This window comes from Agelaius tricolor, unplaced genomic scaffold (assembly GCF_023055355.1).
Source record: "Agelaius tricolor isolate 1412-34295 unplaced genomic scaffold, bAgeTri1.0.p SCAF_5, whole genome shotgun sequence".
Classification (NCBI taxonomy): domain Eukaryota; kingdom Metazoa; phylum Chordata; class Aves; order Passeriformes; family Icteridae; genus Agelaius; species Agelaius tricolor.
The window spans coordinates 44,768,368-44,796,318 of record NW_027269265.1 but is presented as its reverse complement, the minus strand read 5'-3'; the positions used below and the strand labels follow the sequence as shown (position 1 = coordinate 44,796,318).

The following is a 27,951-nucleotide window of genomic DNA, read 5'->3' as shown; positions in this document are numbered from 1 at the left end:
GACTCAACAGAGATTAAGGCCAGAAATGGCATCTACTTTATCCTGCAGCTGTAACAGACTCAAGAACATCAACAACAGTGTTTTTAAGTGCTTTATATTTATTATAAAGTATTAATAACTGAATGTATGGAAAATGATTCTCTGTACAAGAGAGTAACATGACAGCTTTTACAAGTTCTGCTATACAGTACATGAAATGCTGCACATTTTTCAGCCGCTTCAAACAGTATTTGCTATACAAGTCAGAAAGGGTAAACTTAGAAGTTTGTTTATAATACAGTGTGTTAGAAAGCACAAACAAATAACATTCAAAATAAACAAGCTCCCAAAAAATCAAAAGAAGTCTTTAGATGGCATGTACACAGATTATACTCAAGTTTCAATATACATGTTATTGTTCCCCACAAGATGCTCCACTTTACTGGATTCCTGGAACATGATGAGAATTGAAGGTGCAAGAAAAGCACCTCTCAAGCCACGTAAGAACTGGATGGGCAGAACAGCAATTTCCTGAAGTGCTCTCCACAGTCTTTGGCTCTATTTATTACAGCCATATACTGTGGCAACACAAGAAGAGAGATGGGCCTCAATCACCAGTACTATCAATGCCAATCCAGTCCAGTTATCTGGGGAGCTGCTAGAGCAATTCAAGGCACTCTTCCCAGTGCTGCCAGCCCACAGAACTCCCTGTGCAGGACACAGCATTTTAAGAGAACCAGGCATGTTCTTGAATGACATGGAACAAACAGTTCAAAACAAACTCCTTCAGAATGTCCAGTTCAAAGCTCATTCATACTTCACTTCCCAGGCACACCAGCCTAAGAGAAACATTCATGTGTGTGTCACTCACACTTTAAAGCACACTGCTCCAATGTGTTTAGTTGCTTCTGGTTAAAGTGGTGTAAGGTATCAGCAGCTTTGAAGATAGTGTTCTTGGGGCATGGTGAACCTAAACTCACAGTAAGTTCTTAAGCCTACTTCACAGTTTAGCAGTTGTCTCCTTTGCGTTTCCTTTTCCTTAAGAGGCAGTGTCTACAACAAATCAGCTTTTACAGCTGTTCTGCTTACAACACAAACCAGAATGCCAACATCCCCCAAAAATGTACCCACAGCAAGTTTGCTCTGATGCATGTGGTATTGACACCTAATTTTAAGCTTCTCCCATAATACAAAATAGCTCCTAGATTGAAAAGATTTAAAGATATTGCATGGTTGTATTTTACTTTTGCCTCCCAGTCTCTTTCCAACTATTTACGGAACTGTAAACAAGTAATTTTTATAGTCCTCAGTACTGTACACCTGCATTTCCAGGAACTGGAATTCAGTGACACCTTCATTAGAGATACAGTAGCCTAAGCACAGTGAAAGTTCTGTTCAGCTGCCCTCTTCATACGGTCACCAACAGGCCACTCCTCCCACATTCACACCTTCAGCTTCCTCTTCTGATCAAAGTAGGCATCAAATCTGGATAACGCATATTCCTGGAGAAATAAGGGACAATCAGTATTCTGTACAGTAAACAGCTGTTTTCTTTTTTGGGATGGGGAAACAATGAAGTATTAACTGTGTTACTTTCCTAATCCATCATCTCAATGCACTAATTAGCTTTATTCAGAGGGATAATCTCTCCAGAGGTGTTCTGGTTTCTTAAAATTTCCTCCAGTTTTGTTTCAACTCTAACACAATTAGCTGCTGCCAAAATGTCAGAAAAAAAACAGGTACTAAAAAGGCCAGGACTTCACTGAAAAGGCTGGCTCCTGCAACACTTCCAGTAAGATATTCCATGTACCTGCCAGTCCTATCACTTTGCAGTACACTGAGCACAGACCAAGAGCTGGACTGATCAGTTTCTCAAGTACAAGCTGCTACCTGGCACAGATATTGCTGCACACTGAACATCACCATGGGACAGCATGTGCACTTTGAGTTTGCACTTAGTTTGAAATTCTCACTGCATGTTGGCCTCTCTCTTGCCTGGGATGTCTTATTGCAGAATAATGCTGCTGGATACAAGGCTATACACTTCCTACATAACCATGGGAACAATTTCTGAAGTTTCTATGATCTTACATGTTGTATACATTCTTAAGGAGAGAGCACAAAGTAGTAACAAAAGGATTTTTAGAAGTTTTACACCACTTAGAAGATACTGGTTGCTGTGAGAGGCCATTCCATTGCATTTTCAATAATGTACTGCAGGTTATTTAGATTATTTGTTTTCAGTAGTGTAAAACTACAATTATAAAACTTACCAGGTACCCAAACTCAATGGATGAGATCTTTGCTTGTATAATAGACCACAGACCCCAGAAGAAGTGTGATGCAAGGGCAAACCTGAAATTACAAGGCTATGTTATTGAAATAAATACCTAGCTAAGTCACAACACCTTATTTCCATATCCTCTTACATTATTCCCTAGTTTGGGGATGTTCACACCTTGCTTCAATTATGATACTACAAAAATAATGCCCCATTGAGTAGTGTTCTGTTTACTTCACTATTAGTGTATATCACAGATCTAATGTTACAGTGGACAGATCATTCTTTAGCACATATAAACAGCTTTCAATCTCTCTTGGCTCAAGTTCCTCACCAGTGAGGTATGTACAAGGATAGGTACCACAGTGGAAGTCTCAAGATACAGTTGTGCAAGGCAAGTTACCTGTTAACTTCTACCAACACTTCTTCTTCTAGTTCAGACTTCTCTTCATCGCTCAGATTTTCAAAGCCATCATGGAATGCAGACAGGTAACTGGAGAGGAAATGAAGCTGGAATGCAAGTAAACAACTGAGTTACAACTTTTCATCTCAAGATATATTTGTTTCTTTCAGGCCTAGGCAGACCTTCTAATAAATTGGCATTTACTTTTTTCCAACCATCCAGTGTTGGAGTTAGCTTTAAGATTAATGGTGCCCCTAACAATTGCTTGAAAGTCTGGTTTAAGAAAAGTTATATTGTTAGGACAGGCAGTATATTGCTACTGCCAACTAATTTCACAGTTGCAGTCTACAACTACTGGACTTTTTGTGGTAGATGGGTACAACACACATAGTAAATATTCTGTCCTGAGTAGCTATTAAGTTACTATGATTTTTAAAGCAAAGCTAGTCAGGATTAGACAAAGTATTACACTTGAAGTCAAAGAGGAAATATCTTGGGACACAGTAAGTCTAAAAGGGAACTGAAAAAGAGTTACAATATGAAGACTGGACACTGGCATTTATCTATGTCTTTTGTGTCTACCTGCTGTTTCTTTGAAGGATATTTAAGAAAACTGGCTTTGAAGAATGGGTACTTCTCATATGAATAATCATACATCCATTCACAGAAGTGATTTCCAATGTCAAATCCTCTGAAAAAGAAACAAAGACAAAGTACCTCAATATTTGCAAACTAGCAATCTGGGTATTTTTTAAGCAAACCAAAAATCAAGCTTAAAAGCACTGGGCTACTCATAATTTACTGCAGTTTTCCTGGAGCTAGAGAATTGATATCCAGCAAACAACTTTTGCAAGTTATTATAAAACAGTAAAGAGGGGCAGTTAAGAACAAAAGCTATCAGCTACATGAAAATATTAGACTTTGCTACCAAACTTTATACCAATAGACACAGTAAAAATACTTGAGTACATAGTACATGTCAGTATGAAGTCAGACATCTCTAACATTGGCATTCTTGCAGGCAAAGAGATCACATTCAAAGTTTTCAACATATTCCACTTTTACATTATTGGAATTCACTGTTTTATTATGTTCCAGATGTGGTGTTTAATCCCAGTGACTATATACACTTAGATCATCCTTAAAAACACTTAACTAGATGTCTGAGGGAAGAAAAACAAGCATGTTGCACAACCATGTAGTGAAAAACTTGTATTCTCATCTGCATAGATGAAAAAGCCATTAGAAAGGACAGAAATAAGAAACATGAAAGCAAAGCTGCCCTACATATATATGCACACAAAATCTACCCTTTTCTTCAGCTTCCCACTAGAAAGAAATTTTGACATGCAAGCAAGAAGCCATTTGTGCATAACAAACCCTCTAATCTGAACAATCAAGAAGCCACAACAACTTTACCTCTGCTGTGTGCCTAAACTCAACAGCATCAGAGAACTGTTTTGATTAGTTATATTTGCTAACCACCACTACCAAAGCAGAACACAATTCACTAAAATAGACAAACAATCAGTAATGCAGCACGTGGCCTCCCTGCAGCATGCAGAAAGGAACACACTCCCATGCTGAAGAGAAAAAGTGTTTACCGGTAATTATAGCTGCTGTATTCAAAGTCAATGAGCATCAGCTTTTGGTTTTCTGAACTTTCTCTGCCTTCCAGAAGTAAGATATTACCTGAAAATTAAGATAATACTGCATATTTAATAATGCAGGAAAATCAGAAAAAAGCAATACTGTGTATCTCAAGGAACATTGTTCAGCTAATCCTAGTTATCCCTTATATCTGCACTGAAAAGTTATAGGTGTGCTGGTTTTGGCAGGGGTAGTTCATTTTCTTCACAGTAGCTGGCACAGGGCTGTGTTTGGATTTGTGGTGTTGATAACACAGGGATGTTTTTGTTATTGCAGAGCAAGTGCTTCTGTAGAGTCAAGGTCTTTTCTGCTTTGCAGCTCAGCCCAAAAAGGGACCAGGGTGCAGGCAGAGTTGTGAGGAGATACAGCTGAACAGCTGACCAAAGGAATATTCCATACGATATGCTCACTATGTAGAGTGGGAAGAAGGAGGAAGAGGGGATGTTTGGAGTGATGGTGTTTGCCTTCCCAAGTCACTGGTGTGTGTGATGGGGCCCTGCTCTCCTGGGGATGGCTGAACACCTGCCTGCCTGTGGGTAGCAGTGAATTAATTTCTTTATTTACTTTGCTTGTGTGAGCAGCTTTTGCTTTCCCTAATTAACTGCCTTTATCTCAGCCTGTGAGCTCTCACTTTACCCATCAAATTCTCTTCCCAATCTCACTGGAAAGACTGAGTGGCTCTGTGGGGCTGAGTTGCCAGCTGGGTTTAGTTAAAGCCAAGTTGCACTGGCTGTTCACCAGCTGTCTGGAAGTTGAGATACATAGCTTTACCTTGTAAAGCTGAAAGCAAGAAAGTTTTTTCTGTACAGGGAGAGGCAGATTTGTTCTCCCAAGGATCCTCTTTCCCCAGTTCAGCTTGCAGCTGGCTCAGGTGGTCCTGTCAGCCTTAGCAGTCCTTCCTGCATTGTTTCTTTGCACAGCTTGAGATCTATAAATTTCACAGAATCTCTCCAATCAGCATAGCACTATCACTGATCATACAACACTAGGGACAGAAATTGCTTTTCAGCAGTTTGATCACTCTGCTGTTCTAATATGTGGCACAACCAGTACCTATACAGAAAGTTTAGACAATTGCTTATGTGTCTTTCAAGTCACACAGTCACTATAATTCATCTAAAAGACATCAAGTCTGCCTCTGTCAAGTAGCAGATAGTAAACAAATGTAGAGCAATGTCAAGTTCTGCAGGAGTTTGACTCTGCAGGTCCTTGTGTTCTCCATGCCACACTCTTGCACCAACAGAAAAAGCAGCACAGTATTTCACATATTTCACACACATCCCCCAAACCCCTTGGAGCTTTAGGCTCCCCAGCTTGCCTCAGTCCTATCATGCTCTGACTCCTCCAGTAGTGGACCTTGCCACATCAGCAAGGAGACCTCCAACTCCACCACTACTGACATCTCAGGTTAGTGGCCTTTTCCCCTTGTGCTGCCTATCCTTGTGTCCACCCTGCAAGGCAGTTCCTCAGCCAAAGCTGGGACCAGTGACAACAAAACAGCCCTGCACACAGTCCCACTAGAGCATCCTTCCAGCTCAGCCCAGCTTACCCACTGTTCAGGTGGCACAGCATACCCAACACACCTTCAGCCTTGCTTCCTCCTCATCTTTTTCAGGAAAATTGTTATTCCTTCCATGACTCCCAGACAACACTAAAAAAAGGTGGATAAGGTTTTCCTAATGTTTCTTATCAGTACAAATTAAAAACTGCCATGTCAAACTGCCCTACTCTCCATTTCACCACTCACTGTACTTCTTGGGCATCTTTTAGAATGACTCCAGTATACCCTACTCTGATCATGTATATTGCAGCAAAGCAAGGTATGGTCTAAACGGAAAACACACAAGGCTCCCATCATCAACGGACCTGTACTAGCAGAGCATGAGTACATTCTTGGCTTAACCCAGTCACAACACCAGAGTTCTCTAAAAAAGCCTGAAGGGCTGCAGAAGCCCATACTTTGCTTTGGTACTGGAGCACACCAGTCAGGGCAGTACCTCCACAACGTGGTTACCCCTCAGAGAGGCAAACAAGTCACCAGAAAAGGCTCAACAGTACATCACTGAGCAATACTGAAATATTAGCAGCTTACCCTCCTGACAGTCATTGTGGCAAAATACAACTGGTGAAGAAGTAGCTTCAAGCATAGCTCTAGAAAAAAGCAACAGAGCATCTTTTAAGTAACAAATAACTAAGTTCAGTTCCACTTCCAGGTAATTTTGTTGTAAGAATTGGAAACACCATTCCCTCCCAGCAACAGCCTATTTTCTTAATTAGGAACAAAACATCAGCACAATAAAGTCTGACTTTATGATCAGTATGTCAGATCAGCATCAGTTTCATCATAGAATTTTGTATTTGTATGAGACTCAGGTTGGTCACAGAACCAAAAAGAATCCCCAGCTTGCAAAGTAAGATGAATATGAAGTGTTATACTGTATAACATGTCTGAACAAGTATACAAAAATCCATCCAGAAACTGTGGAGATTAGAAGATAATAATAGACAAAATAAACCTACCTTAGATTTTGCATTTCCTTGGGCAGATTGTAACTGAGAAGTTTGTTCAGTTTTCTGGTTTGGGATTCTCTGGTGAATTTAATTCTCAGCACTTGATTTAGATACCTGGTAAGAGAAGACACAATAATAAAGGATTTGTAACAATGAGTATATTATTCTTCCCATACTATAATACCATTTAAAATAAAATCAAGGAAGTTTGAAAGAGTTACTGAAGAAAACATTACTGTTCTTCAAGGTAACTGAAGTCCTTCATGTGATAGTTTCTGGGTACAGTAAAAGCTTGTGATCTCAGGCATTCAGGAAGAATGATCTGCTTACCAAAATTACAATGGATCACCTTTTCCCCCCCCCCATAAAGTATTGCATAACTTACTTTTCCATTGTTCCAAAAAGCCACTTAGGTTCCTTATTAAATGGCATTTTCATGCCATGAAATCTGGCCATCTTCTCAGCTATTTCAGCAGATATGTCAGGTAAGCTTAGTTCTTCAGTGGTCAGTTTCCTGCTCTGTAATAAAACACAGTAGTCTTACAATACAATTAATTGATGAGTTACAGAACTGTGACTGGTTATAAACACTAGCATTAGGTTCCATGCAGTTTACTGTGAAATACTAGTGTAGTACTCAAGCAATACTCTTTTTTGCTCACAGATGAACTTACAAAATTGCTGCCTTTGCAAAGTTGTTAGCCAGCCCTACTAACAACTTAATCAATTCACTTCTAGATTCAGGACCTGGGGAGTATCACATCTCACGCTAAGAATATCTTCAAAGCAGATAAAGTATAAATATTTAAGAACATCAAAAGCGTCTGCTCTTGTTACTGCTAAAGGGAAGTGTTACTCCACACCTTCCCCATGCTAAGTTTGGTATCCAATAGGCTTTTTTTCTTCATTTATTTGCCTCTGCTAGAGTTGAAGAGTTTTTAGACATCTCCCCGTGGCAAGAGCTACAACGGGGCTCTCCAACACCCACTCTAACTGTATCAAATTACAGACAGCAATTACTACAGGCAGCCAAGTATTCCATTCCCACATCCCTGCTTTTCTGGGCAGTCCAGAGACCTTCTTGTCATGATCAATTACAACAGCTTCCAGCAGCCCACTAACTACTTGTGAGCAGGACTTACGGGAATGAATTCCTCCAGTCGCCCTTGTGGGAAGATTCCATAGAGCTTTGGGCCGAGCGCTCTCTCTGCAAGAATGGCAAACATAACACTTTCCAGAACCATGGCTTCTGCTCCCTACCAAGGAAATCAAAGCATTAGTTGGTGCTGGCACAGCAATTAACATGGGTGTGTGCAACAGCTAAACTGTTACCAAGTGAGAAATTTTAGGGCTAGCTTTGAAAAGACTCTACATTCTACTAATCGAAGTTTCTTGACTAATAACTTTTAGTCAGCATGGGAGCAATACAAGTTTTTTGCTTTCAAGTTTAAAGCTGGGGAAGAAAACCTGTATTACTTAATTTTGGTGGGCCAGGTCAAAGGAAAACTGCAAAAACCAAAACACCCTCTCTTCTCTAACCCTGTAAGAACTCTGCAAATTCATTTCCTGGAGGAGCTCATCCCACTGAAACACAACACAGGAACTACAAATATTATCCTATATCAACTATTTTAATACTCTTCAGAATACTACCTCTCAAAAGAACATTTTAGCTACACAAGTGAATGAACTGAACAACACTTTTCATCTAGAAGATCGACTTAGAATGTGCTTAATGGAAGGAAATCCTAAGTTGTTTGGTTTTTTTTTTTGAAGTGAGGAAGTAATTTAAGCTCTTGCTAAGGAATATGTGTGTGTGAATAAATGTTCTTCCCTTTCTACCACCAAGCATACCTCAAGTTTCAGTAACTTTTCTCTAAGGTTTTCATACATCAATAGGCTTGGTTCATAGCAATGACAACCAGACAACTTTTTAATATGAATTTAAAAGTTAATAGAAATATGAAATCTTTAGTCTCAAAAACACAGTTAAAAATCACTGAAGTGTAGCTTTCTGGATGGGTAAGATTATCTGTAAATAAGCACAGAGGTCACATTATAAATATCTACTTCTAGAAATTATGTTCACCAGAATCCAGCTCTACTCAAACCCTAAAGATCTGCCAAGCATCTGCCTACTTTTGAGCAGCTCATCTCAGAGTCAGACCCATAACACTTAAAAGTGTAAGTATGAAGAGCACAACATTAAGAAACCTCTCAGGTATTTCTGACCACAGATCCTTTTGCATTATTGCAGTCAACACAATATCAGACAGTATATAACTCTATACTAAAGTTCCACTCTTGAGTACACTCCAGGCAGCACCACTGATAAATTATTTTTATTATTGTCCCACATTATTCTGAGATCTTCAATAAATTCTAGTGTTTCATATTGAAGTGTAGTAAAGACTCATGTAACTGTGTTCTGCAGCACTGAGACTTTAAAACAATTTGCATATGAATGTATTGCATCTATGTTCTCCACCATTTTTTCATCCCAGTTCCTCAAAGCATCAAATGCTTTATCAACTAACACACCAAAAATATGTTTTTAATCATTTCACATGCCCTCACCATCACAGGTCTGAACTCTTTCCATTCAGTTCTGAAATCTAATGCCAAGCACCGAGAAGGAAATTAGTTACAAGCTACTCAATGTCCACTCTATTATTAACCAACACTGACTTTGACTGCGCCTGGTACAACATCAGGAGTTTTTAAGTCTGTTCCCATTAAGGTATCAGTTCCTTATTTCCATATCTTACTGAAAAGCAACTCACTATTCTTGGATAACAGAAAGTACAAAAAGCCCCTGTTATTCATTAAGACATCTCTTCATGCATCAGAAGTGACAAGCACTAGAAGAACTTTCCTCTACTGAAACCAAATGGTTATTTATTTGAACACAAGACCAATAAGAATTTTGGAACAATACCAGCCATGTAATTTCAGGAACAAAGGCCTCTCCTTCATAATACCCAAGGAACCTTTTACCAAGTCTCCACTCCATACACTACTGTCAAACACAGGTAGGTGTGGAAATAAACTACTAAAGGACATGAAAGAAATTCTATAGCATACTTCATATGGACACTGAACAAATCTAGGTATCTGACTCTTCAGATTAATGTTCACCTGATGACTTCAAAGGATCAAACATTGTAGCCAAGGACATTAGGTACCTCAATGCTTTCAAACACTTTGCAATATACTTATGCTGCCAAGACAACATTTTAAGATCTAAAGCTCTCAATTTTGACCAGTTTCAGAGATTCATCCATAAGCACTTGTATTTAGATTTCTAGAGAAGATTGGACCACTCATGCTTTTAAATGGATATTTAAGAGATCAATGTTTTATTTCAAACCTAGCAATGATAGACATTTTTTACAAGATTTTCCCAGGATGCAACTCCCATACAGGGAGCCTTTATACACTTCAGTTGGAACTGAAGCTCCTGCTTTTTTTCTGCCTTAACAAAAATTTAACTGTAAAATACATAAAGCAGTCATAATCTAAGGAGAATTACTGCAAATTATAGCAAAACCAAAGTAAAACAAATAAATTCCTGTTAAAAGGCCTTATGAGCTGACAGAAGACTATCCAATGAATACACACACACAGTTGTCACACACCAGGCAGCTCAGAAGCTACAATGACTTTGTTAGTGAACCCAGAGAATTTTATTGTCTCTAAAGAATATCATCTCCTCCCATAACCAACACACATGAGAATTAACAAATCCATCCTGACAGTAATTCTTGAGAACACTGATTCAACAGTGAAATTTCAGCACCATGACATTAATAGCAGAAAACCTATCAGCAGAGAATCAGTATTTTCAAGCAACAAATACCACAAATGAAGTTCTGAAATTCAAAACCTTGTTTCCTCTACTGCAAAACTTCTATGAGCTTCTGCCACCAGGGTGGGGCTTGTTTGGACTTTTGGAGTTTTTTTAGAACTTTAACTCTTTTTCTACATGATTGTGGTAGAGGAGAAATCAAGCCATCTCCATTTTTCATCTTTGAAAGTAACTGAGGTATCAAACCAGTACATTTTTCAGTTCAATCTTGGTTCAACTGATTGAAGCTGTTCCAGTAAGCTAAACAAAGCTCAGCAAAACTTCAAAAGCAGTCATTCAACAACAAAAAATTTAAAACCAGTTTCAACTCACTAGGAAAAAAAAACCAAAACCAAACAAATGCTTGAAAACGTTTCAGATGGCATTCCCAGAAGGCAAAAATACAAGGGGAGAAAAGCAGCACTTAGCAATTGAGTAAAATGTACTTTTCCCTAGTCACTGCCAAAATTATTATGAGCTGAAAACAGTACATAACAACCAAGGCATCTGGCTAGCATGCTGCAATGTTACCCCTTTCTGAAAAAACACTGCCAGGGTGGAAATCTAAATCACCAAATCCTGTTCAGATGACTTTAGGAAAAGATACACTCAGCTAAACATTATGCTGCAGGAGAAGAAATTATTCCAAATGCCAGAACTTGAAAGTTTGCAGAGCAGAGATGATCCAAGCACAGTGCTAATCAGGAACACTTCATGCCCAAGAACAAGTTCTCTCCAGCTCCATGTACTTTCCTCAGAGAAGTTCATCAATGTATTAAAAAATTAGGGATTAGGTAAAGCAGAGAACTGATGCTCATCTACTTAAGAAGAGTCTGATACTAGAAATAGCAGTAATGATACCAATATTCAAAATTATAAGAAACCATTTAGGTTTAGGGTAGAATTGGGGGATGCTTCATAATCTGGAATGCTTGAACCTTTCCAAACTCTGTCCAGACTCACATAATGTTGCTTCTGTGAGCAAATAAATTTCTTTTCTTCATTAATTTTTACATTTTCTAGACACAGTCCAGGTGGAATAACTACTGGTTTAAAACAAGCAGGATCACCACATTTCCCTATAATCTACAAAATTCTGTGAAATAAGCAGATTTATTTACTCACTTGCAAGTCATTTTCCTTCTGAGACTGTACAGACTCCCCCTTATTACAGGACCTCTATGAATGAGAAAAAGCAAACACAATGAGAAGATGAAATTTCAAGTTATTAACCTGCAGCCACCAGAACAAAGGGAGTAGAAGTACCAGCTACAGTTAACTAAAACACTGTCTCAGACCTGTGACAGCTACAGCACTAGTATCCATCTGACCTCTGACCACCACACTTTCAACAATTCCAAAATCTTTCAAAAGGATGTGCCACTGATATCAAGCCACTCGTGTAAATACCTGATTTTCACTTATTTTTATTGCTTCCCAGTCTTTCAAAACAAGATTTCAATGCACCATTAAGCTCAGAGGAATGTTTTTAATTAAGAGAAAATTAAGTCCCTCTGCATGACATCTGGGATGAGATTCTTCCAGCCAAAGCACTTGAGATGCATTACAGAGATTACATAAAAGCTTTACAAGGACTATTGGAAGAGTCATGTTATGAAGGTTGCAAAGCACTTTTTTTTGCTTATTACGTTATTTTCCAAATGTCTTGTGGCTAGAATTTTCTTATTTAAAGTTTGCTGTCTTGGCTGTATGTCCAGTGTACCACTGGCTGTGCAAATCCAAGGCTGTTCTTGGAATGAATTGCCCATGTAAGCTAAAGGTCTCTCAGTAGGAACCACAGTATAGTAGCAAAACTTTAACAAGTTCCATGCATTACATATTGTGCTAGGGTTGTTAAGAGTCATTATAAAGCAGTTTCAGAATATTAAACCATACCCTCAGCAACTGAACCCTCAATGGCACATGCTTTTAATAGAGCTGCACATTTACAAATATAAGATGTATTAAAACCCTTGTCCTTTAAAGGGCTTGAAGGTAAGGAGAAGAGAAAGCAAATATCTGCTTAGAATTAGTGACAGTTTGTGGCTGCTATTTATGTTGCAATTCCACCATTGACTGTTTAAACCAGACTAGCTTTAGAGGCCCATAAAGGCAGCTTGCATCTCCACCTTCTGAACACAAACATTGCATTCACAGAACCATGTGCACACCTTCCTGTTCCAAAGCTCTAACATGTCCAAAACAAGGGTGGAAATATGAACTTAATGGAATACAGTTAAGCAACACCAGCTGCCTTAAGTACAGTACAACAAGCTCTGCAGTTACAGTATTTCAGAAGCTATAGAAGAAGGGTAGTTAACAACATTCCATGGTCTTTCAGCAAGTACTTCCCATAACACTACTATGTACGTTTAAAACAAGACAATATGGAAACTACTATTACTTTATATTGCTTTCAAGGAAATTAATGAAGTCCAAACATATTCACTACAGCTAAATGTGTAACTACTCAATAGCATTAAAATCATTTACGAAGGGCTTCTCTGAACAAGCATGGTCTACATCAATACCACTCAAGATTTTTCTGGAACAGTCAGAAAGTTACTCACCATTCAGGAGTCTTTCCTGATAAATGGTGCTCTCAGAATGGTTCAGTTCAATCAGAAGGTAAGCACATTAGTCTTTTCCCTAAAACCTGAACTGGCATCTGCTTTCCAGAGGTCATACTGTATAAAGAGCTAGCCAGTTCCAAAAGTCCGCCTCAAATCAGTGTTGGAGACAGCCTAATGGCATCTGGCATTCTGCCATTAGAAAGGGACAGTTAGGGCTTTACTGCAGTCATCACAAGAGGAGACTTCTGCAACATCCCTTTCCTCTTTTCTGTTCCCTCATCATGAAGCATTAGATTCCATGAAGAAAGAAGAAAATTAATACAAATATGTAAATAACTTGCAAATATGAATGGGAGCTTGGAGAGGATCAGACTTCACAAGCGGCCATGTACTCAGCCTAGGATTAGGAAATTCTTCACTATACATGGGCAAGGAGAACAAAGTTTGCAGGATGCAATATTATGTACCAGAAGTTTAAGAGTTTAACAGATTGAAGTAGTAGAATTTCATTATTTCCTGATTCTGCACTCACCTCTAAGAAGAGTGGTTTAAAATAAGGCATCTCATAATTTGATCAACCTATTCAGCTCACTTGTTCTTGGCAAAATCAATCAATTTCACTTTTTCCATAACTCTTAATAGCCCACTCCAACTAATGTCCAATTCTGGGAGCTATTTACATCAACAAAAATGAGGTGATTTTAATTACCTCAAAAAGAGAATTGCTGAGTAACTGCTAGAGCTTTTTAATTTGCTCTCTCTACATGGAAATCAACTAGAAAAGCTGTAGAAGACATGTCTTCTACAGCTTCAAGATTTTTTCAAATATTTGTTCAGAGCTTTTATTGTGGGAAGACTTATTCTCAAAGCCCTGAGAAAGTTCACTACAGTTTTAGTAAGGGAGGATAACTATATTCAATAGAAGTTGTTTAGAGTCTAATTTGTGATCATGTACATTGAATGGGAAACAGTACACATTGATCTTTGCTCAGATGGCCAGTGTTTATACATCTGGCAATTTGATACAGAAAACTGAGTTCAACATTTTCTTCCTAATGCCCCGAATTTCTTCTGTCACTGAAAGATCAAGTCTCTTACCAAAAAACCCAAATGATGCTTGACCAGAGAATTCTGTACAGAGAAGGAACTTTTATCTTTTTTTTCATACATAACTTTGAGTTCTGTTCACAAATTTGAATAAAATATAACTCAATTTTCCTGAGCTTACTCAGCTTTAGTTTTCAATACTTCAAAATTCTGCAATACTTTGAATCAGATATATCCCTAGGAATTCAAATCTTAAATCACAGCATCACAATGAATTTCCTTGGAGGTTAGAGGTAACCTGAGCAGGGGAAACTTTTCTAGAAGATGTCAGGAGATGTCAGTTTGAACTTCAGTGTATGGAACAAAACCAGCTTTCAGTTTAGCGATAACCATCTCAGCTTCTGAGTATCTGCCATTGATCACTTATCCCTGTCAGACCTGAAGGAACCAATACTAATTTGCTGAAGTCCTAAAAATCTAGCATGTGAAGAATTCCCAATTCAAGCTCTACAAAAGCCACAACTCCAATCCTCTCCATTTCAAGTTACCATTCTGTTATGAGGGAGCAGAGAAAAGGAAGGGACAGTTTTTTGATATTCTGTTATTGCTGTAAACATTCAGATGCACAGACAGTAGCTGGTGCTACTTAAGGCTTACTTTTAAACAATGAAATCCAGTACTAAAGAAAATGAAAGCTGTAGAGAATGCTCCACTTCAGAGATCTCATACTATACCGTGAATCGTGTCTGTCACCTGGAAACCAGAGTGCTCTAGGCACGATCGCATGGGCAAGCCTGCAGCAGAGAACACATGCATATACAACTAAAGTGGTACATTACCCCAGAACACCCTTAATGCCACCCAACACAAATATAACCCCGTAAGAGGTGCTTGGTTTCTTTCAAGCCGTCTGCCAGTGCCAGGGATTTGTAGTTACTCCATGCTACAAACAGACATGGACACCAACAACCACAGAAGACGTTGATCATTACAGTTACACAGCAGTCTGCATTTTATTTAGTTAGACAAAATAAAAGGCAGCAAGGCAGGTATGGAAAAAGATTTACCACAGAACCGTGGCACCCATTTATAATCATTTTGCATCTGCTCACATAGAAATTGAGAGACCAGAAAGGAACATTAGGTATCCTGGTTTGTTTTTCCTCATTTGTATGCAAGATTTTGTTTTTGGCTGTTGTAAAGGTAACAGAGTCCCAGTGAGTCAGAGTTCAAGGTTCTTTTAACACGTGTAAAAGAACGGGAATCAATCCAAGTTACCTTTTGATAGGTGAACTTAAATTTCACCTTGATTTGAGCTTATTTTGTGTTGATGCCACCTTATGTTGAAATGCTATTAGCATTCTCAAAATGCTATTTTGAATTTAAGTAGAAACACTATAGTGATATGAATATGAAATCCAATTTTAAAATCTGGACATTAAATGGCATATTGTTGGATAACCTTTAGTTTCAGTTGTTTACACTAATACAACCAACAGTTAAAGATATTTTAGCACAAGTTTTACTTTCAATGCTCCCCTTTAAATTTAGCAACTAAGCTGGAGCAAGAGTAAGTGAAGCAGAGTGAGACATTTCCCTTTTTTCAGTGTAGGACATATCTGCATTGTGCCTCAAACATTGGAGTTTTAATGTGGTTAGTACTTTAACCTGTCACAAGTACAATACTTGTCTTAAAAAAAAAAGTTCTGCTCAAGGATATACTCAAGAGAAGTCCTTGATTTATAAACATCCATGCCAGTGCGACCATTCATAATAATGGCCGAGCCAGCACAGTTCATCTCCACCCAGCTCCCCCCAAAACAGTCATGCACACAAAAAATTGGCTTAAACATATCAGCTATGACAGAGGAAGGCACAAAGCCTTCCCTGTGTGGCAGCTTTAGCCAGCTGGCATGGTTTATATTGGATGAGTTTCATGTACTGACATTTGTGTCTTCCAAGAGTCATAATAAGCAAACTGGAGCTATTTTCAAACTGCAAAAAAGGTTCCTTTAAAAGGTGGCTCAAAGAATTATGGTGCCAGTATCATTCCTTCTTAAGTTAGTAATGAGAGATCCATTTTTCACTTGTATTCAAAATTTTAAGTTAAACTTGTCTTCTGTACATCCAATGATTTGGTGCAGGTTGCTATAGATACACAGTATTTACAGTAAAGGGATAAAGAACTGATATCACTGGTTTGTGCTCCAATTTCAACAGAAAGTAAAATGGACAAGAGTTAAAACATGCTACAAAGGCTCAAACAAACAAGTGGTAACTACTAATACCCAGTGGCAGTTACAATAAAGTCATTGAGAATTAAGTTGTGATTTTAGCATAAGGTCTCAAAACTCAACTTACTTAAGCAGTGTTCCTTAATTCCTACAAGGTTTTTAACTTAAGCAACTTTACTAAAAATATCAAATTACTCCCACTTAACAGGCTTGTCATAACATTCTGCTTATGCCACCCAGAAACTCAGAAATCCTATGTGAGGTTTTCAAAATACCCAATAAAACAGTTTGCTTATATTTTAACTTGCATTTAAGGTATAGGGGCTGGAAGAGACAAATGTTTGTTGACAAAAATTGTGAACCTCAATGCAATCAAAGTTTTACCTTGGGACTTTCTCTGCTTACTTAACCATTAGTGAACTGCACCAACAAGAGCAGTCATTTCACTGCCACTATGGAAATAAAGGAAGTTAGACATCTCAAAAGATCCTTCAACACCAAGAGCAGAAAGGTTAGAAAGTTATGAACACACTTCCAATTTTCAAACCAAATTAGTTCTGATTTTAGAGCCCAAAAATTTATTTTGATTTCTTCAGTGGATATGGGCAGAGAAGAGGCAAGTTTAAAAATACCCTGAGGGAAGAAGAGGGCAGCCAAATTCTAGAGTCCATTTTATTTTTACTTTGAAAAATAAGGGAAAGGCCATATTTCTTTACAGCTCTTGGAAAACAGAAGTTCTACCACTACAATAGTTTTACAGCCCATGTTCCTACTCACGCTTTCTAAATATTAACTCAGCATTACATTGAAACCAGTAATAATTCTTAAAAATAACCCCAACTTAGCATCAATTCTAGGAGTCATTTTGGAAACAAAGTGTCACACCCCCCTTTTTTCACTCTGCTTTTAGTGAGAGTGAAACTAAAAACTACTTAAGCTTAAATTACTGAACTTCTACACACTTTTCTTGTTTAACTTTCCCAACACACATATGGTGCTGTAGCCAAGCAATTCATGCTATTCCAAACCACTGGGACACCTTACATATTTCTGGTAAAGTTTGTTACCACGGGAAAGTTAACAACTCACATAATATAATAAAGGAGCACTTCAAAGTCAGTAAAGCAACAGTATCTAATGAGACTTTTAACAGTAAGTTTGGGTCAAGACAGCAGAAGCAGGAAGAATGGGCTGAAATCTCAGGAACAGAAAATCTTCTGCAGATATTGGATCAGTTGTTCAAAGCAAGTGACTGAGTACTGGAAAATATAAAATTAATGGATAATAAAACCAGATCCTCTAAGTCAAACAGGAACAAATGCCAACATACAGATGTAATGTTATGAAGCTGCAATTTTTCATAAGGTTAAACACTTACGTTATGATCGCTTATTTACAATATAATCAAGTACGTAGCAGAGATGGATAAGAGAAGATCTGCTGTACAGTGATAGACTAACAGTCTGTCAGCTTTAGAAGAGACCTTTAGAAGACTACAAAATAGTCTTGCTTTTAAATGTTACTATTTGAAACAGATTTGCCAACCACTTCACTTAAGGTGTGACAAATTTCAATACTATTTACATTTAACTAACCAAATAAAAGTAACCTTAAGAGAGTTCAACAAAACATCTGGTTAAGTTTCTGTGCCAGCTATAAGGCATTTCACACATTCAGGAAAGCATGTTTTGGAATGAGATGACTGTACAGTATTGATGTTCACGCTTCATTCTTAGTCTAAAACTACAGATCAAGTTTTCTAGCAGCACAAGTACCCATATAATATCTAATAAAATGCTTGAGCAGTGTATAAGCTTGACAAAACCTTCAACTAATCTCCAAGATTCGTAAGTGCTATCAAGATTAAAATTAAGCAGTTTAGTCTCTTGCAATCTAGCTAGTTATGTCAAAGTCCTACATTCTGTACAGAAGCAAATTTTTCTGAAACACAACAGTCCAAACTTAAGACCATAAACAAAACATTAGTGCCCAAACAAACAGCAAATGAGCCTTCAGCTAATTCACGCCAGTCGGGATCTGTGTAGAAAGGAGTGTAAGTTCTAGACAATAACAAACCATAAAAAAAACTGCTTTCAACTTGCAATCTAGCCCCCACCACAGAAACACTCCCTAAAGGAGAAAGCTGCACAGTGTCACAAATGAAGGATTCCAAACATGAGAGTGAAGCTACAGAAACCCTCCCACTCCCAAAGCCCTGTATGTACTCACCATCTGCAGGATTGCACCATACAAACGCAGGAGAACTGTCCGTGGCTCATCTGCAACTGTCTCAATGGTGTCAGGTAGCGAGCACTGAAACAGCATGTTGCTGAGGCCACCTCTGGAGACCCAGAAATACATTGATTAGCTAACTTGGAAAAGCACACCTTTTGTTTTCAACAGATTACAGGTGCAGTAAACATCCTTTTGGTGTGATTAATTGGTCTACTCTAACAAGAAAGTTTTCCAACAGTACCAATAACTCATATCAGGCTTCGATAAAAAAATGGCAGCTTCGTGCTTTTTGGTGTACAGTTCACCACCCAGAGCAAATTACAGCTCAAGCTATTAACAAATGGATGTGAAATGCAACAAACAACTATGTAGAGCTAAGTAAATTATTTTCAGTGATGCTGGAATCTTGTCAGATAGACTTGGCTGCACAAGCAAAGCAATGGCAGAAAAAGTTTAAAATCATGCAGTGACTATAAAACTCCAAATTTGAATTAAGAGTTGCTATCACTGGGATTGGCAGCTACAAAATTCAGCTATAAAGTTTTAACCTGAATACCTGTGCTACAGCATTGCTGATGGAAGTCTCACTTCTGCTGTCTTTCTTAGGGATGCATTTTCAATTTTGAATTTTACAGTTAAAGCAGTTCTTTATTTGAAATAAGCTGCTCATGAATTTGTCAAATCTAAAATCACACTCAGTTTCTCTGATCTAGTATCTATCTAGATCTATAAAGTTGTGGAAAACAAAATAAATGCTGTGACTTCTTCCTGTAAAAATACTGTTGTTAAAGAGTAATTATGTAAAAAACCCAGCATGCCTGTGTATCATCTGAATGACTGAAGCACAGATTTCCCTAATTTGTGTCTATCTTGAGGAGATGCTAAGTTTCTTGAGGTTCTTGTGGCTCTTAAGAATATCCATCCACTCAACCCACATTTTCTTTACTGCTTTGCCTTTCTGCAATTTTTTCATTATCTTTATGTTCATGAATGAAATTTTCAAATTTTCCTTCTGCAAGTGATTCTGCCTATAACATACAATACCTTGCAGTGACCTTGGATTACAAGAATCCACAGCAGATCCAAAATGTAGTGGCTAAAATGCAGTTCTCAGTTCTAACCTGACATTCCTTTCTATGCTTTTTCAAATATTCTTCTGGGCTCTCTTTCAACACAGTGGGGAAGCCGAAAAAACTTTCTGGAAAAAAAGGCTCCAAGAAGGAGACAGGGGCTGGCCTACATATCCAAAGTCAACAACCGAGAAGAAAAAAAGAAATCTCAAAAAAACAGGGTAAAACAGCAGCTGCACAATATGCTTAAGAAAGGAGACAGAAAAGAACCAGGTGGCTTGGCAGGCACCCAAAAAAGGATGTTTAGAGACAAGATATGAAGTAACTTTGAACCATGAAGGTGAACAGGTTGGAAAAAAACCCAAGAGACAGATGGAAAGGATATCAAAGGAAGAGCAGAGTCAGCTACTCAAAGACAATCCAAAAATTGGTTAGTTATACTAACTACACTTCTGGCTTTATCTGAACTCTGCTAGACAGGTTTTTGTGGGGAAAAAAAACAAAAAACATTTGCTGCTTTTTCTAAGCCTCTGACAGAAACTTTGGTGAAAATATAAATAATTAAATAGAAGAACTAAGCACACTGAACTTTTTATTACTTTACAAGAAATACGGGACTAAAGCTCAAGAATCTGTATAGTTACATGACTTAAATGCTCAGCTTGCACAGCATGTGAAAGCCCAGGAATTCTTTTTTTACACCAGACAAGCTACAGTGGAGTGCTGTAGTGATGCTGAACTCCATCTAACAGAAGTTTCACTGTAGTTTAAGTTCACTATAGCATTTAAGACTTCAAAGGTTACCTGGAAAAGTTATCAAGGAAATCCATACAGGAGCATAATAAAAGGCACTGTTCTTCTGAAAGGTCAGTCGACTCAACAGCTTGTTTAAAGGTCAAAAGGGCACATCTCACTCATACAGATACAGCTACTTAACTGACAGCTGTACAAGAACATGATTTTGCAATATTAATGGACACACTGGAGAATGCACACTGAGGGAAACCACAATCAGCAAACCAATATGATGCATCTTCCAGAAATGAAAGTGATGAGAAGACTTTTGCCAAAAAAATCCCAACTACCAATTAGCATGGCTTTATATGTTCTTAAGTTTCAGCTCATCTGCTATTCTGCCAAATGTGGAAACCCCCAAGCCATTCTGAAGTGTTGCCTCACATGACAAGTTTCCAAGAAATACAAAGATAATTGCTAAAATGTAAGGCTTTAGAAAGTAAGAACCAAAGTCAGCAACACACATAAATACAGATGAAAATTTAATTAAGCAACTCAAAGTAGACATATCAGACTAGTTTATTGTTTAGGAATTGTATTGGTTTTGTAAAAAGTTCTCTCCCTTCATTAACTCCTTATGATCATGGCAAGTGAGGAGAAACAATCTAGAAAAACAACACTACCTGCACTGGGTCTCAGTGAGTGTCTAATTTTTTCAATAAGGCTTTTAAAATAAATTTAGAAATGAGCAGGATGTGTTCTAACCACACTTACACATCAGAGCTTTGTCAACTGTGTATGCTCCCTTAGGTACCTAGGGTACATGTGTGCATGATTTGTGTAGGACAAAAGCTGAGAGATAGGGAAAGCAAACTGATAACAGTATCCTTTGAAATTGTCCTCGACTCTATGTTGGATCAGATAGAACGATCAGTCTGGAGGATGTGAGACAAGCAGTGCTTAAAGGGGAAACTCTGAAGTAACATTGGTTTAGTTAGAGCAAAATAAAGATGCTATTTAATTCCGCAAAGAAGGCAAAGATCTCCAACACATTACATCATATGGATTCCAGAACGTCCCCAATTTACATATTTCTGCTGCCAACGTGCTGAGTCACAAGCACCCGTTACTGTATGCTGTAGAAGATGACTCACATCGCCGGTACACCGCGTTTACCTGATGACCTCTCAGTGCGGAGCAGCCAGGGCCAGCCCATCAGGCCCTTTTCCCCGGCAGGAGCTCGGTGCAGCGGTCCCTGCCGGCTCCATCCCTCTCCCGGCCGGGCGCGGGGCCCCTCCCCCGGCGCGGGGCCGAGACGGGGCCGTGGCGATGCAGCAGCAGCAGCAGCCGCCGCCTCCCCGCACCGCCGCCCGCTCCGGGCCGGGGGCGCGGCAGCGCAGCCCGCACCGCCCCAGGGACCCCCGCACCGCCCCCGGGACCCCCTAAACCGAATCCGGGTGGGATTTAAAATAATAAAATGAAATTAAAGACGGAGCCCCCTTCGCCTCCCCCGCCGGTGTCGGCTCGGACCCGCGGCGCGCCCCCGTCCCCGCCCCCTGGGTGGGCCACCTCCCCCTCCACGCTGACCTGATGGGGCTGATGCGCAGCTGCTCCTCCTGCAGCCCCCGCCAGGCCCCCGGCAGGAACTCCTTGCACCACAGATACGCCCGGCGCCGCGTCCGGGGGTCGAGCGGCGGCGACTCCTCCTCGAGCGGCGGAGGCAGCGCCGGGGGCGGGGTCGCGACACCAACGCCTCTGCCCGCCACGGTGGGGTCCTTCCCCTCGGAGTCGGGGTGAGCCAGCGGCGAGGGCGGCTGCCCAGTCGTGGCGGACCCGCGGCCAAGGAGGAGCCCGAGCGGGGACGGGTCGGCGTCGCCGTTACAGAACTTGGTTTTCATGGCGCGGCGTGGGGGGGGGTGCGGCGGCCGTTAGGGCGGCGGGCGGGGGCGGCAGCTCGCGTGCGTCTCTCCGTCGTCAGCGCCGGCGGCGAGTGAGCCCCGCGCTCGCGCCCGGCCCCCCTTTTATACGGCGTCTAGGCACGCGGGCCCGCTCGCTCCTCACGCTTCACGACCGTTTGCCTGTGATTGGCTGGAGCCGGCTCTCGGTTCCGCCCTTGGAGCGGGGGTGGGTAGGAAAGGGAGAGGGCGGGCGCGCGCACCCGGCTCGCGGCCCCTCCGGGCGTCTGTGATTGGTGCGCGCACGCGAGGGGAGCACGAGGCGTTCGCCCGCCGGGCGGGGGCTGAGCCTGAGGGGAGCGCTGAGGGAAGGTGAGAGGGAGAGAGGGAAGGAACGATAAAAAGGAGGGAGGGAGAAAGGGAAGGAACGAGAGAGGGAGAGAGGGGACACCTCACGATGCTCTGTGCCGTGGAGCTGCTACCACTGGGTCCGCGGTGATGCGGTGCTGGATGGAGCCGGCACCCCCTCAGGCAGGGCTGGCCTTGCTTAGGGCTGCGCAACGCGCCGGTGTTATTCACTCCGTGACGTGACACCAAAATATGTGGGAAATCTCCGCACGGTGCGAAGTGGGTCGCGGCAACCAACAATACGCTTATTTAAAGTCCGCTCCTTACTGAAAGTTACCGAGTTACTTAGTTACTGTGTGAGGGCCGACTCATACCCTCATGGTAAACTGATCTCTCGTGGCACGGGAGAGGATCGCGCCTGAACAGAAGGGTAAAGCTACGGGAGCAAGAATAATGTCTACACGCAGTGTTTCCGAGCTGAGTTTCTTATCGTTTTGGCATTGGAAATACGGTTTCCTGTTTGGGAAACGCCAGCACCTGCCTTACGGTCCTTCCCCCGCAGCAGCCGAGTGTGGGAGCCGTGATGTCACAGCCTGACGGAGGAACCGCGGCTGTCCCGCCCCTCCAGCGGAGAGGCTGGGATTGTCGCCTAATATCTTATATCACCTCGTCATAAATGAGCAGTAAAGCAATAAATCCCTTCAAGCCTTGAACTACCTCTGCACTTCCCTGATTTATTTTTTTCTCCTTTGGCTGTTCACCCTTGATGGTCTTTTTCTGTATACGAGAGACTTGCGGCCTTTCGTAATAAAAATTGCCGTTATTGTGGTGATCATTGTTAAAGCTGGGGATTGCTGGGTTGTGAGGGAGCTCCTGATAGGCTCCTTCCCTCACCCTTCCCCAGTCTATTTCACTGAACGGGCTGCTCTCTCATTTTGTTGCATGCTTCACTTCAGCACTCTAGTGCTGGAAGACCCCCAGGAGCCTATGGATTTTCTAGGAAATGGTAGGAAACCTCCAGAACTGGCTTTGGAACAGGCTTTGTGCTGGCAAAGCAGCTTCAGCACCAAAGCTGTTTTGGCTGAGGCATACCAGACCCTAGTTAAGAGGAAGAGTGATGTATGAGTTAGGGATGCCAAGGTGGGACAGAAGAGACAGTGATTTCTTTTGTCTTTATACCTCAGCTCTTCATTTATGAAATAAAATCCTTTAACTCAGGCACAGATTAGGATGCTGGAGAGGAGACATGCAGTTATTGCTGGAGATGGCAATTCAGGACTGCAGAGGAGTCCTTTCTTTTTCAGGACCCTGTTCAAGTACCTGTCAACATTACTGATGTTGAATAGCAAAACAGAAAAAAAACATGTGGGAAGAAGTGGTGAAAATAGCAAAAAAAAATTGCCTTACACACAGGCCCTTCTGTTTCCAAGTGCTCGAGCTTCACACTGGTTTGTCATGATGGCATGAGTAACAGGACTTGGGGGTTTTTTCCTAATTAGAGTTATTTGACTGATTTTTTTTTTCTAGATTACTATCAGAAAAGGCAGTAAAATCAGAGAAAAGAAACATTTGTTTTTCCTGGATATAGAGAAATCTACCCACTTTTATTAGACAAGAAAACTCCATCTTGTTGCTACTGCCATTACACTGACAGTTGTCCAAAAGCTTTGGTTCAAAACCTCCAATAATCTCTTCCAATATATCAGAGAATTTAAAAGGAGATAGGAAAATAATGAACTATTTTTTTATAACCTTTTTATTGCAACACACCCTTTCTTAGTGTAAGTTTAGCTTGGGCTTCAGTCCTTTAATGACTTCCCTTTTGATAAGGACCCTGGATCCATGTGAAGGCCACATGCGTGCTCCCTTTAGACTTTTGCTCTGCTCATGACACCTTTTATTGGTTTCATGCTTTCTTAGCAGTGAGCAACTCACAGCCATTCATTGTTGATTTTGCAAAAAGGGTGTAACTCACTTGAAAACAGTTGACTGTGTTTTCCAACAAACACGGTCTCTCCTGGGGAGCCACAAGAGTGGACAGCACAATAAAGGCAAGAACAAGATACTCCTAAGAGAACCTGTGATATGCATAAGGTGAATAATCATAAGGGACTGCTGGTTTAGTTGATATGAAAGCAAATAGATATGTTACTTGCCAAAATTATTTTTATTTCATTATGTCTAAAAGTAAATATTGGTTATTGCTTAAGATTATGCTCATGTTTACATTGTGGGTAGGAGTTCTTTTAGCCGGGTACCCTGCATTGTACATTTCAAGTGTGGTTGGTTGGAGTGGACAGGAAGCAATGTGGCAGCTGTGGCACAAGCTTGTTCTGACTGAAATCCTGGGCAGCAGTGCCAGAGATATGAAGTCCATGGTCTGAAATCATGATTCAAAACTCAGCAGAGTATGTGGAAAGTTAGGAAAAGAAATCTGCTCTTATCCAAGAAAATTTTCTGCTGTTATCCAAGAACTTCCCCAGTTTGGCTCAAAGCATTCAGGAGGGGCAATGCACCAGAAATTTATATTGCTCTTCTTCAGGCAGTATGTGTTAGACAGATCAACAGAGTGAGGTACTCTCCTTAGAGACCTACTGAGATGTACTTGTCTTAAGTCCACATTCAAATAAAACAGGAAAAAAAGAAAACAAAACCATTTCTTCTACTTATATGTGCAATATTTTTCTGCTCCTGAGGAGGAATCAATTACACTTAGGTAATACTTGTAATCGAATTTCACAAAATTAAGGCTTCTGCTAACTTCAGAATGTATTGAAACCTAAAAGACATCAGAGGAAAAAACCCCAAAAACCTTAAAGAAGAGAATTAAGTACTGAATTAGTGGCTCAGAAGCTCCAAGACTGACTGACTGACTAAAGTACTGAACTTGGGTTTGTGAAGCCTGATTACCTACATTCTCAGCAGCGACTGATGTCTGTTTCCATTTAGAAGCACATTGTTGTTAGGACCAATGCAATATCCTATCCCATGGATCAGTCAATCACCCAGCCATCTTCTTCAGTAATGGGAAAAGGCAAACTGTGTCTTCATGATCCTTATGTTGCATTTTACACCATAGCAACCAAACTGCATTAGCACACTTTTGTAGCAGATGTGTGTTCTGTATTTATGTTCAACTTCTACCTCAATCTCATAGGTTAATTTGATGTAGCATTTAATAAATGAGACCTATTAAGAGAATAATTCCTCAGCTGCCTGTATCCCCTGGATAACCTGGCTTTAAAGCCTGTGAAGGAAGTAACTGAGATAAGGAAGGTTAGGCTACAGACAAACACATAATGACTAATTCTGCTGTAAGCAAGGCACAAGCTGGACTAAGCTCCCACTTCTTGTGTGAGCAGAGCCTTGAGACTTTGTATGACCTCTGCTGTCAGCATGGAGGGAGACAAAACTGCTCATCACAGAAATCTCCTTCCTCTCAGACAGTAAAACACATTTTCTTTCTCTGTAATTTACTTTGCCTTCAACTCCATGCCATGAGCATGTAATCTGTTAGTTCAACGGCTGAACAGAATGTAATCGTAAGTGAATCCACTACGTCCTTTGAAGTAATGGAGACACTTCTGCAAGTCTTGAAGGAAATTTCTATTTTTCATTGCCTGTGAGTGTGGCCTTAATCATATATTCAATCAGGAAATAGTCAATCATGTCTCTTGTCTATGACAAAATAATACGAGCCTTTTGTTAATTTATTAATTTGTAATTCAGTAAAGCTTATTGGAATATTTTTTCTCATTTTTTCTGTAAAACTTATATACCTGCAGCAAAGGGAACTGCTGTTGGATTGATGCAATTTTATGTGATTTTATTCACATCAATTGCATTGTTACAGCAGATATTTCTTATTGCTCACAAAAAAGCTAAGTCTACAATTCTCACTCATAAAGCACTCAACTTTCTGTCACAAGTCTCTCTTTTATTGCAAGCAGCAGCAGATTTTACTGGCAAGATCAAATGCCATCTAAGGCCAGATCTGCCACATGGCATGGAGAGAATGACAGAGTGCAGATACTTCTTTCAGCTGGAAAGCTTGCAGGCATCATAATGGTAGTTGTTGATAATTGTTGATTCTTTATGGACCAGTAGCAGGTTGATAGTGAGTTTTTGAAGCTAGGCTGAGGCCAAGACTTAGACATGGCAACTGTGCAGTTGTTCCAGTCTGGGTGAGAGTTTGGGGCTGTCCTTGAGTCCCTCTGCCTCTTGGCTTACCTCCTCAGTGCACTGCTCAGAGGGGAGCATTTTGCCATAGCAGAGTACTCCCAGACTAGTCCTGCATTCAGGTTGCACTTGGAGCAGGGAGCCTGCTTTTGTTTTTCAATTCCTTGGTTCTACATCTGGTAAAACACTTGATGAATTTTAAATAAAAATGGGGGCTGCTGTTTCTTATTCCCTGTATCAACAGCCAAAAAAATGTTACTTTGAAAGACAGGGGTTTGGAAGGTTTGCAGGTTTGCAGTTGTGTTAGACACCTAGGCAAGATGCAGCTGCAAGACAGAGGCTGCACACCTGTGCCCCTTTCCTCTTCCTCAGTGATAGGAAGGGTGGTGGGATCATGGCAGACAACATTTTCCTAGATCTGTGTCTCCAGCAAAAATAGTGCATGGAAAAGCAGAAAATAAGCAATCTAGGGAGAATAGGGGAGCATAATATTTCACCTAAAGCCCCCTTTTCTTGTCCCTTCCCAAAAGAATATGCATCTTCTGTGCTTTGATGCTGTGAGACAGAGAACTTCAGGACTAAATTTGAGACAATCATGGTTGTTTCATTTTCCTGCTGTGTTTTTTAGTTTCCATCACAAAATACTAGCAAGAAACCGAGGTGCAGCTTTGGCCCTTGAAGTATACCTGCCAGAGCATACAGGGTTAAGAAGGGTAGAGGGGAGGGATTTACCCTAGGCACTGCTTGGTGTTTGTGTCTCCTGTGAATGCAAGGGGTGTGTTCCACCAAAAAGCAACCCTAGGAAAGGATAATATGCTCATTCATTTGCTGTGTTGGTCTAAGGTAACCACAGAGACCTAGAGCTTGTACAGTGCCAGGTACTCCAAGCAGTACACTAAGATAACATTACCTGGCCCTGGTCCCAGAGAATGACTTTTCCCAGAGTCAAATTGACCAAGCCTTT

The 27,951-nt window shown here is 40.4% G+C and overlaps 1 protein-coding gene and 1 long non-coding RNA gene across 4 annotated transcripts in view; one reads left to right on the top strand and one right to left on the bottom strand.

Annotated features, from left to right (window-relative positions):
* Positions 1-78: 78 nt before the first annotated feature.
* Positions 79-22,576, bottom strand: CHKA (choline kinase alpha). Of its 3 annotated transcripts, none has more exons than XM_071427645.1 (12): positions 22,153-22,576; positions 18,755-18,866; positions 11,797-11,850; positions 7,967-8,080; positions 7,210-7,343; positions 6,834-6,938; positions 6,406-6,464; positions 4,268-4,355; positions 3,246-3,354; positions 2,664-2,770; positions 2,253-2,334; positions 79-1,481 (listed from the first exon to the last, which is right to left on the bottom strand). In XM_071427645.1, exons 1-12 carry the CDS (start codon positions 22,461-22,463, stop codon positions 1,422-1,424), a joined length of 1,335 nt encoding a protein of 444 aa, XP_071283746.1. In that variant the 5' UTR covers positions 22,464-22,576; the 3' UTR covers positions 79-1,421. The 3 variants fall into 3 exon arrangements, with proteins under 3 accessions (XP_071283746.1, XP_071283748.1, XP_071283747.1); XM_071427647.1 differs by lacking the exon at positions 22,153-22,576 and adding an exon at positions 21,742-21,763; XM_071427646.1 differs by lacking the exon at positions 11,797-11,850.
* A 175-nt stretch (positions 22,577-22,751) lies between these two features.
* LOC139590256 (uncharacterized) overlaps positions 22,752-27,951 on the top strand; it is a 35,153-nt gene continuing 29,953 nt past the window's right edge. The window contains exon 1 of the long non-coding RNA XR_011679290.1: positions 22,752-22,832. This is a non-coding gene — a long non-coding RNA (uncharacterized lncRNA). The remainder of the gene's footprint in view (positions 22,833-27,951) is intronic.